Source organism: Triturus cristatus, chromosome 3_1 (genome assembly GCF_964204655.1).
Source record: "Triturus cristatus chromosome 3_1, aTriCri1.1, whole genome shotgun sequence".
Lineage (NCBI taxonomy): Eukaryota > Metazoa > Chordata > Amphibia > Caudata > Salamandridae > Triturus > Triturus cristatus.
Genome location: NC_140583.1, coordinates 888,659,808 through 888,671,850, shown reverse-complemented (window position 1 = coordinate 888,671,850; position 12,043 = coordinate 888,659,808). Strand labels below are relative to the sequence as shown.

The 12,043-nt window shown below is 42.8% G+C and overlaps 1 protein-coding gene across 3 annotated transcripts in view; it reads right to left on the bottom strand.

Annotated features, from left to right (window-relative positions):
* Positions 1–12,043, bottom strand: part of LOC146861238 (sodium channel protein type 2 subunit alpha-like) — a 544,972-nt gene that overhangs the window by 145,254 nt on the left and 387,675 nt on the right. For all 3 annotated transcript variants that reach the window (XM_085645392.1, XM_085645389.1, XM_085645390.1), the window contains one exon: positions 6,062–6,541. In XM_085645392.1, coding sequence (XP_085501518.1) covers positions 6,062–6,541 — 480 coding nt within the window. The remainder of the gene's footprint in view (positions 1–6,061; positions 6,542–12,043) is intronic.

Genomic DNA, 12,043 nt, shown 5'->3' with positions numbered 1-12,043 from the left:
GGCCTCAAGGTATGGAGAGGAGTCAATTGTAGGGCAATTTACAAGTTTGTAAAGGTAGCCCCAAAGCTCGATTTTGTCATCTGGTGTGTTTCCCGGCTGCTTTTAGCACCTCCTTCACAGTGATGGGAGTGGAGGAACCTATTGTCCCATCAGGTTAGCGCTGCCACCCTTTCCAGAGCAGCAAAGCTCATTGCTGGACTTCTGTAGGGCAGTTTGCCGATGTGCCGATGGCAGAGGTGCAAAGTACGAAGGATGGTGCCCCAATATGTGGACTAACTATGATGTCTTTGCAAATAAGAAGAGAACACCTTCTGGTGGGGCCTCAGACCTGTGGCACAAGGAAGGAGAGCAAAGGGAATAACTCCTGCCTGCTGCAGCATTCTAGCTCACCTTGTTGCAGCAGAGAGAGAGAGAGAGACCCTACTGAGGCAACGCTTCCAATAAAGAAACTGAATTTACAGATATCAGATTTGTTAATTTGGGAAACACACAAAAGAAGCTCATCTCAAAGGTGCTGTAGCATGAATGGACAGAAGCAGCAGATTTTAGCTGTGTTTCTTTACCAAGGGCCGCATACTTTGTTCAATTAAATACTGTAAACGCACTAGAAATGCTACAAATTAGAAAGGTATCGAAAAGCTGCTCTGAGATCTGTTTTCTCTGTCTGCCAGTGGAAGTTGCTTCTGCTACAATGGGACTATGAGCATTATACATAGCTATTATTTCACCAACTTCTGGTGGCCGTCACCTTCCTTGGACTCACTAGCCTCTAAACAAAGGACATTCCTCTTGTTGATGTTTGTTGGCCCATTTGCGTCAAAAACCTTCCTCACCCACCCCCAATAAGGTGCAATTCTATTAATTGCAATGACATCACTGTCCAGAATATCTGAATCTCTCTCTCCTCGGAAACTCAAAAGATTGAGAGGTAAGCGTCCTGCTTTAACTTTTAAAAGCTATATTCTTTGATGTCAGTATTGCATCTGTTTGCTTTATTAGGTATTTAGAGATAGGCTTCACAATACTGAAAATACAAAAAGAAAAACATTGTTTTTGCAGACTGTCTCCCTTTTTTCACAAGCCTTCATTTAATATAGTAAACTTCACTTCCTTCCCACTACCTTTTTACCGTAATGTTTTGGAGGTGTGCCCCACGTGAAAACATTTGGTTCAATGGGGGCATTGAAAGAAGAAAGTTTGATGACCTGTACTCTATATTGTTTAGGAGTGATCTTGATATCCCAAATTGCAGACATAGAGTATGACTTTCAATTATAGCTGCTCCAGGGGAAGACAATTAATAGCTACTGTGAGTTTGGCCTTGAAAGCGGAGGACCCCTCCAAACAGTATAGAAACGTGTGTCTTCCGCTTGTGACACTGAAAATGTTCATCAGCTGGGATGATGCCGAAAAAGATTAAAGAAAATGCCTCAGATCATGAAATGAGTCCTGTCTTCATTGCCTTTTGTAAAGACAATGATTTCTCAATCCTATCTTATTAAACTGCTACTTTACTTTTAATTAGAGCTCAGCCTCAAAACTGAAAAGTAATCAAATTTGAACTTTCTATTTTAGTCTTTTGACTTTTGGCACATGGAACATTGTGTGCTTAATGGATATCTCACAATGCAGTTGCCTTCTACAGAGTAGGAAGAATTAATGAGTCAACAGTCTTTGTAAAGGTCACCCGTCCACAAGCTTTAAAGAAAACAAACAAAGGCAGGAAAGGGGAAAGTGGCTGACCAGAGTGTACTGCAAGAATATTTGTTAGTGAATAGATAAAATTCCAAGCGATTTTGTTCAGGAGACATTCTCAGGTGACTTAATGTATCTACTGCCGAGCATGACTTTCTGGGATAGTATAAACAGCATGCTGGAAACCCAGTTGAAGTAAACAGGGTATATTTAGTGGGTTATGGTGGGAGGTGTGAATGTACTGCTTAAAAACAAAGGTGCCCTCAGCCATCTAGAACTTTAGCACACAATGCAATGTATGAACATCTTTCTGTCTTTAGGTAGTTGTTGCAGCCTGTAGTGCAGTTTTAAAATTGCCAATTCGACCTGGCAAAATTAACCTTTTGGCAAGCCTAAACCTTCATTTTTAATACCTATAGGTCACCTGAAAGGTAAGCCCTGAAAAGCCCATTGGGCAGGGTGCATTGTATAAAACAATAAGAACACATGTTTTTAAGTTTTACATGTCCTGGTAGGGAAAAACTCCCTATGGATAACACTGTGTTACCTTATTATATTTAATAAATGCTAACATTTGATTGGGAACAGACAGGGATGCCAAGGGTGCACTCAAATGAATTGTAATTTAAACTCCTCTTTAATGGTGAAGTCAAATTTTAATTCATAATTCTGAAACTGTCACTTTTAGAGAGTTGGCACTTTCTTGTCTGAACTATTTGGTACCTGCTTCCCTTGTCCTAGGTCACATGACTGTGAATAGCTTAGCAGTTACCCTTTGTGTGTTCCTCCCAGACAGTGAGTCAAAGGGGGACTAGGTGTTGGCAGAATGGGCCATCCTTCCCAGATGATTGGGGCGGAGCTGATCGCTGCCCAATTAGCACATCAAAAGGGCTGCCTCCAGCAGACTCACACAGGAATATGACACTAGTCTTGTCACCCCAGACTTCTTGGAGGCTTGGCAGGGAAGGAAAGAACTTTCTGGAACTAGATGTGAGGGTAGCCTAGAAGATTGCACCCTCTATTAATATTGGACCCTCAGAACAACTCTTCAGTACACTCCTGTACCTATGGTAGACTTCGGAAGGACTGTCACATCACCAAGAGGACTACCCTGCTGCTTGACGCCTCAGCTTTATTGTTAGTTAGACAGTTTCTTGCAACTCCTGCTCGAGAGAAGCACATGCCACTTTGTGTAGTCCCACCACAGTAGCAGCCCCAGACGTGGCACTGAGAAAGTAGAAAACTGACAGACACAGATAGGGAGGGAAAGGTGGGGGGATCATATTGGCAAACGAAACTTTACAATTATGGTGCAATATATGACTAAAATTACAATAGACCTTAATTTTTCATATACTGCAGAGAACTATGGAACAGGCATGGTAAAGTTGCTTTGCAAACTCTGGGGAGTAAGGATAAAAGAATGACCACCATGCCTAAAACACATGTTTCAATATGTTCCCCTATATACCAACATTGCCATGGTAGTTTCCTATTTCCCTTTACTTAGTAATATTGGTATGTTTTATAAACGACACTTTGGAAAATGCGGAAGAATTGTTACTTTCTTGTTATCCTAATTCTGCATTGCAGATATTCTTAAAGAAGCCATAAATATAGGATATTCCTGCCAGCACACAGAGCCCCAATCTCTTTATGAAGCAAAAAACATTGCCTATATCTTGCATTCGAGATAGACATTGCAATAGAAATATGGTTCCTGAGGTGGTGTAAAACAGCTAACTGAACTTAGCCCAGAACTGTATGAACATTCTCAAGGAAGCTAAACATTAATTTACCAGACATTCATACATGTTTAAATAAAATAGATTTATTTGGCAACTTCAAAATAATTATAACCTGACTTCCTGTCAAATGGTGCAGTCATTCCTTACATCCTTCCTATAGCAAGGTCAAACCTTCAGTTTTCATCTATCAAAGGTCAACTGGCTGCCTTCAAGGTGTACAGTAAAAGACCTACACAAAGATCCTTCCTTATAATTCCTGTAATGAAGGACGTTTTGGAGGAGTGAAAATTTCCTCCAAGGCGACAGCCTTCGTCTTCAGGGAAACTTACTTTGGTTCTTTATAAATTGACGACTCCTCTTTTGAACCCATACATAATGCCGTATTGCAGCACCTTATTTGCAAGGTAGCTTGCATTTGTAGTAGAAATGACAACTTCCAGGATAGTTGGTAAGCTTCAAGCTCTTTCAGAAGTAGAACCAAACACAGTTTTCCGACATAACAGAGTAATTATAAGGGCAAATCCTTTCTTTCCAAAAGTTTCGTTTTTCACATCTGTTGATGTTCTTCAGCAATCCATCTTCTTTGACAAAAAACATTCTTCGCTTACTTGATGTCAGAATAGTTTTTAGATTTTATTTAGAAAGGACAAGAGACTTACATAAAGCCAACTGACTCTTTTCCAGTTATGGTCCTCTCCATACTGACATTGTGATCTTCAAGGTCGGATAGTCTCATGTTTTGTGTTGGGATCAGCTAGCCATCATGCTCCTGCCTGACAATCCTGGCAAACCTAAAGCTCATTCTACATGTGGGGAGGCGGCTACTGCTGCCTGGAAATGAAAAGCCACTTTAAAAGAAATATGCTTCCTGGTTTTCAATTATTGAAGAAGCAAATTACACGTCTAGTACTTTATACACTGACTTCAAAGAGAACTGAAGCTGTCAGTCAAACTGCCTGGACAGTGGAACCTCCATGCTTCTTATAACAGCAGTGCATATTTTTTCAACCTTGTGCACTTTTACCCTTCAGGCCCCTTTTCCATCATTGTCCTTGCTGTCATGTGGGGGTTTAGAGGTTGTTCCTAAAACTTTAGAAGTTTCAGTTAACTCCTGCAGTGTTTACTTTGTATCAGATAGAAAAGAATCTGAAAGAAATTGCCAGTTTATACTATGGAGGTGGGACATGATCTTTGGATACTGCATTGTCTAACTCCAGTTTAAGACATTAACAATGTTTCTTTTTCCTAGGTAATAAGAAGAGGTCCGGGCTCTTTGCATTCTTGCATGATGTGCCTTTACACCTATCAGTGAGGAGCTTACGATGACAAACTGGTATTTGTATTGGTGCTTGCTTTGAAAAAACTGAGAAACAGATACTGGGATAGCAATTTGCAACTGTTTGAAACAGCACTTGTGTTTTTTAAAGTTTGATAATGTCACTTTGCACTACAGTAGTGTTTCTAATGACAAAAATGTAACATCCAAGGCACTGTGGCATCATGTATAGAAATGGAACAAACATATATTGATACAGAGAAAATAATAGCTGACTGGACACTACATGAGAACCAATTTCAAATCTCATGCATATAGGAATGGACATCCTTTTAGAGTCCTCAGGTTGCATGAAAGAGAAGGCAGGAAATCTAGCTTGTAATGCTCTGGATTTACTACCTACATGACCCACTGAAGCACTGTATTCTACAACCACCTGACTTAATTATTTTAAGTGTCAGGTCTGTCACTGCAATCTGGTGGGCCCCTGTGATGAGTTGTAGCATAGAGAAGCAAAACATGAAGGAACAAAGTAGGGCAGAAAATGAGATCTAGTAACGAAATAGTAATAGGGCGATCTGACTGTATCAATAAATGTACACAATTATTACACACCATTATTATTTACATCAATATGCAGCCAAAAGAAGAGGTGTCAAAAACATTTATTACAGAGCTGTTTAGATACATATCTAGGAAGCTGAATGTGCTAACGAATATGCTATGTTTTGTGAGCTATTTTCCTGTGGTAATCATCATGTCTCCCGAACTGGGCCAGAACTGCCCTCACTGGCTTGTTCATGAACCTAAGTTCATAGAGCAGCCTGTTCCATGACCAATACACATTCAGTGGTATTAACAATTATATTAGATTTAGGTTTTTCAAGTGTTATCGTGCAGTATAGCCTGATTGCCAAATATGATAAGAAATAATAAGTTCCTCTTCTATTGCGCATAGATTCCATAAGGTATACTTTCTTTGAATTGTTCCACACTTTAGGCCTGTTATGCTATAGCAAGTTTTAAGTACAATGGTATAAAAGTGCCAACAGAACTTAGTACTGTTTCTCTAACATATCCAGTCGATTGCATACAGAATCATTCCTTGCAGTCATGTATTCTGTTTTTCACGTCTGACAAACCATGGAGCAATAACCATTGAAATATTAATGGCCAGGTTCACAGACAGGTTATCTGGGCTATTTGGTGCATACTATACAATTGACTGAAGAACATATTTGAAAAAACACAGAAAACCATTAGTGTGCCGCTTTTATCAGTTATGGATAACCATGGCACAAGTAAATGCATAAAAATGCACAAGATTAGAAAACATGCTTACCTCTTTGCTTTCCTCTATGTCAGACTCGCTACTAAAGTCTTCTGTATTTAGATTTTCAAAATCTGATTCTCCGACAGCGATTGGCACCGTTACAGTGAGAGTTGGGTTATGTATGAATGATGAAAAGTCATTCTCGTCAATTATGTACTTCTCTACACTGCTACCTATGCCGCTGGTTGTTCCATTTCCATCTCTATGGTACTCAAGGTCTTTGCCGATTTCAACTGCGGTGTGATTGAACAGGCAGCTGTCTTTCTTGCAGTGCATGTCCTCAAGAGCTTTCATTTCATCCAGTGCTTTTTGTCTTCTTACAAAAGCTTTACGCAGACAATCGCGTATGGACTTTTTAACAAAATCTATTCCTCGATGTATCCTTCCAATGGCGATTTGAAGGTTATTCATTTCATTGTCTTCATCTGTAGCAGTAAGATTGTCCGAACTAAAAGAGCTAAGGAGCAAGGCCAGGAAGAGATTCAAAACCTATAAAGGTAAAACATATAGGAGTTTAACTCTTACATTTTGGACAACATATCTTACTGGGCCTTGCAGCTGCTAGGGGGCATATGTATCAAGCCCTTTTCCCGTTCGCAAACGGGGCGATTCTGAGAATCGGCCCGTTTGCCAACGGGAAAAGGCCTTTTGGGATGTATCATCCCAAAAAGCATTGCAAATTAGAGAACCGCAAAATTTGTGATTCTCTATTTTGCAATTGCATTTAAGGAATCGCAAATTGCGATTCCTTAAATGCAATGTATGAAGCACAGCAAAAGTACAATTTGGCCGTAAGGATTGGCAAATTACCACCAACTTGAAGTTGGTGGTAATTTGCGATTTCTTTGAAAAATTCACTTTTTGGCATTTTTCAAAGGGCATGTATGTGCGCCACATGTGCACACATACATATTTCAGGGGTGCAACAGGGTGTCCTTTTGACACCCTGGCACCCTTGAAATTGCATTCTCATTTTGCGATTCTCAAATTGCGAATCACAAATTGAGAATGTCTTCCCATTCATTCCTACGGGTCTTCTAGCCCATAGGAATGAATTGGAAGGTATTCCTTAATTGTCATTAGCAATTTGCTAATCGCAATTAAGGAATGTCAAGGAATCGCAAAGCATTTGCTAATTATTTGTTACATCCCGTCTGCGATTCTCAAATAGCGATTCCCTAAAAATCGCTATTTGAGAATCGCAACTACGGTATTTGCTACATATGCCCCTTAGTTCACAAAAATGTAACAAGAGATGGCCATCATACAATTCATCTTCAAAAGAACATTAATCTAAAACTAAGAACCAAGAGAAGGCTGAAAATCATAAACAAATTACGTTTACTCATCTTGGTGATTAAAACAAAGAACCTTCATTATTAGCCCAGTGTCACACTTCAGTAATATTGCTTGTACTATCAAGATAACACAGGGGAGAGGAGAGAGAGTCACATATGGGAGGCAATGAGGACACACACATGGGTGAGTGAAGAAGGGAGGTGGGCGGGTGACAGAGAGCAGCCCAAGGGGACAGAAGTACTGGAGGGAGTCTGCTAGAAGAAATATGCATTCCTATGGAGTTCTCAACACAAAACAGGGGTGGGTGCCAGGTCTAAGTAACAAAGTGGGAGGAGGAGGAGACACGGCCTGAAAACACATGCATGCACACATCTGGAGCTTTGAGAGCACGTACTGGGGTGAGATGGAACGGGGGGGTAGACTGGGAAGAAATAGTACCTAAATCACATTGGAAGCAGCGGACGAGCACTGATTAAGTTGAATCAATCTGTGCTTTGTCCCTGCTCCAAAGCAAGCATTGGAAGTGACGTTTCGGGTGCACTACCCAATTAAGATGGCTTTAAAGAAGAGTGACGTGAAGCCAACAAATGGTACAGAAAAACAACAGTGTCTCGCAGGTGAGGCGCAGCCCACAAAGCTGTCTGTCTCTGGCATGTATATGCTTGATATGCCAGACACAAAAAAAGTTACAGACTTGTAACTACAGTTGTCCAGCATTGGTATCTTTCCCATATTAACTCCTGCTCATTCAGAGTCTTTCTACATTTACTACTTTTACAGTTGTGTTTTAGCACATCTGGGGTATGTTGGCATCTGGAGGAATGCAGTTCAGTGTGCCTTCAAGTCAATTGATGGACTCTTGTTTTTTTCAAACTAAGTGAATGTGATGCTAAAGTTCACATTGTTCTACATATTTTTAAAGAAATATTACCTTATTGCTATTGTACAAGATTATCAGATTATCATGGGTCTCCCAATGAAAATTACGCACGGCCCCGTGGGATGTGGTCCACAGGACTAGAATCAGCCCAGGGAAGGGGCCAATGTGCCCCCATTCCCCTAAAAATGATGCCAGGTCCCAAGAGAGGGAGTCCCTTGGGCCCAAATTTGTCAGGTGAGTTGGACCACGCCTGCCTCCCTCCCTCTCATAAGAACACTGCGCCACGGGGCCGAAATCAGACCGGGGAGGGGGAGCCACGTATGCCCCCATCCCTCTCAAAAGAATGTCCAGGAGATGGAGCCCCCAGGGCTGAAATCGGCCCTAGGAGGGGGGCCACATGCACCCCCTTCCCTCTCAAAAGAACTCGGCCCCGGGGTATGGACACCCCCTTCCCTTTATTTAAATAAGATGCCCTGGAGGAAGGTGTCCCTGCAGCAATAACAACCCCCTTCTCCTTAAAAAAATACATGGCCCCCAGGGAGGTTGGGTCCACATGGTCTAAAGAGGCTTGGGAAGGAGTGTGGCCCCTTCCCCTTTATTTTTAGAAACGACCCAGGGGGATTAGGTCCCCAGTGCCTAACAAGGCTTGAGGGGAGACGTGTGGCCCTACTCTCCTTTAAATAAACAATGGGGTCTCCAGGGCCAGGACATATGGCCAACCCCCCACTGAGCATGGCCTTCATGTTTGCTGTATGTGCACAGCAGGAGGTTTCATTTACCTATGATAATTATTATTATTTTTGTTAAAGTCGATATTCAGGTTAAAGTAACATTATAGTAAGGTGAATTTGTCAATGACAACATTAACATTTTGAGAGAAAAAACACAGAAATTCACCCGTTATAGTTAGCAGCACTAACCATAACTTGTGCCCAATGCCATGCACTGCTTATGACATCACCCATTACATGTTCTATGACATCATTTATAAAATCATTGATGAGATCTCAAACGGTATCATTGATGACATCACTGATGACATCATCCAAGCTTTGTTTTCCAGCATATTGATTGGATTATAAATTACTATGGCATTAGAACTAAGCCTAACAGTAAGTATAAAATACCTCAGCAGAACATCAGCCATCATTACTGCCATCACAGATACAACTCCCTTGGGTGTAGAAAGCATGCATTATGTGCAACATTGACCCTATACCATACTTTACAACTAGCAAAGGTTCACATTAACAATCAACCACAGATATAGAGGAAACCCTCATTGAGTACTGGGTTCAATCTGTAGACAACTGTTCACAGAAAGTCAAGTTCCTAAAAATAGTGAATGTCAGTTCCAAAACAAATGGCCTACGATGGACAGCGTTTATCTGTATCAAACGCCTGAAACTCACTGAACCTACATCGAGAAATGAAGTTTATATCAGTAGAGAACTGGGTACTGTAAACAGTGCTTACTCTATGGAGAGAGTTTACTGTATACCACACAAGTTGCAAACAGTTAAACTTTCATGAGAAACTCACCTCTGAGTATTAAAGAACAAGTTACTCACCTTCGTTAACATCTTATCTGATAGAGACTACATCTAGCCGTAGAATCCTTACCATTGAATATCCAGGGGTAGGACGTGATCCGGATGTTTTTTGGGAGCAGTACCTATGCGTGTTGGTAAGTGGCATCGCTCGACCTAGCGCGCGTTGTCCATGCCGGAAGTGATGTCCGCTGCACCTATAAAGGTGCCACCTAAGTGCGCTGACGTCAGTTGCATTTTCACAACTTTCCACATCAGAAGCATGGAGCCATGAAGAACACTGACTACTGGATTGAAAAACTAGGGCCCTGAAAGGGTTCAGCCCATTCCTAGAAATCAGTTCGCAGAGCGGGGAGGATGGGTGAATTGGTAAGGAATATTGGGGAGAGGATGTGGTCCGTCGGCTTAAACTGCCGACTTTGGTGCAGGAAACCAGGGTTCGAGCCTCGAGGTCATGTCTACATCCTGTGATTCTGGGCAAATCACTTAATCTCCCCGTGCCTGAATGTGTAATGTAAATACGGTACTCATGTAAAGTGCTCCAATACCTTCGGGTCGAGTTCGCGCTATATAAATATGCAAAAATAAAATAAACAATCTGCACCTAGATACAGTCTCTACCAGATAAGGCATTGCTGAAGATAAGTAACTTGTTCATCTGATAGAGCCCTTACCTTTAAATAGATAACCAAGCAATAATATCCCCAGAGGTGGGTCTGCGGACTAATTTCACACAAGAAGTCCTGCAGGACCAAAAGGGAGAAGTGCTCATCCCTACAGACCTGACTGTCCAGACAGTAGTGTTTAATCAACTGGTGCAGGGAAACCCATGTTGCTTCCTGGCAGATGTTCAGGACCAGAATCCACGTGCTAACACAGTGGTTGCAGCTTAAGCTCTAAGGAATGAGCTCGCAAGCCATCAGGAGGTTGCTTCTTGGCCAGTGCGTAGCAGATTTTGATGCAGAGCATGAACCATCTGGAGATAGTCCACTTCTGCGTTGCTCAACCTTTCTTTGCACCAACATACCCCTCGAAGAATTGGTCATCCACCCAGAAATCTCATGTGCGGTCAAGAGAGAATGACAGAGCTCTTTTTGGGTCCAGACGGTGAAGTCACTCCTCTTGTTTAGAGGGATGTGCAGGAGCACAAAAGGAGGCAAGGCGATAGATTGGCCTGCATGAAATGGGGTGACCACTTTCGGTAGAAAGGAGGCCCTTTTGCAAAGCACCATTCGTCAGGATAGACTGAGAGGTAAGGCGGCTTAGATGATTAAGCCTGCAACCTCAGGGGAAAATTATGGAGAGACTCAAAAGGAGCATACATTAAAAAAGTTAAAACTAGATTACGGTCTCACTGAGGCATAATAAATTGTGAATGAGGGAAGAAATGTACAAGACCTTTTAAGAACCTTTGTACAACAGGGTGCTTAAACAAAGAGGGTTGGTCAGGCAGCTGCAAAAAGGCAGAAAGAGCACAGAGATAGCCCTGAAGAGTTCCCAAAGCAGAGCCCTGCTGGGCAAGGGAAAGAATGAAGAGTAAGACTTCAGAAAGGGGAATAGAAAGGGGATCAATGGCTTTTTCTGCATACAATGCCACCATTTTTTCCCAAATGCAGGCATATACCATGGTGGAGGGACGCATAGCTGCCAAGATGGCATTATAGACTTCGGGAGTGAGGTCGAAAGCTGTCAACTGTTGCTGCTCAATCTCCACGCAAGAAGGTGGAGAGTGGACAGGTTTGGGTGAAGAACCCTCTGCTGCAGCTGCGACAGAAGATGTTCTGAAGGGGCAGTCAGATCGGAGGATCGCGGGCCATGCTCAGTAGCCCCAGGGACCCTATCTTCCGTGGCCTGGTCACAATACAGTGGGGGAGGGCGGGGATGTGGCAACTCTCTCTAGGCCGATTTCGGCCCAGGACCTCATCCCCCGGGCCCAGCCACAAGTCAATGGGGGAGGAGTGCCACACTGCCCCCAACCCAGGCCGTTTTGGCCCCCGGGACACCATTCCCAGAGCCTGGCCACAATACTGTGGGGGGAAGGTGGGGACGTGGCCTCCATCTCCAGGTCGATGTTGGTCCCAGAGAACCCATACCCGAGACTCAACCACAATATAGTGGTGGAGGGCCGGGATGTAGCCCCCATCCCCGGGCAGATTTCAGCCCTGGGGACCCTATAACCCGGGCCCGGCCACAAGTCAATGGGGGAGGAGGGCCACGCTGCCCCCTACCCAGGCCAATTTCAGCCCCTGGGACCCCATCCCC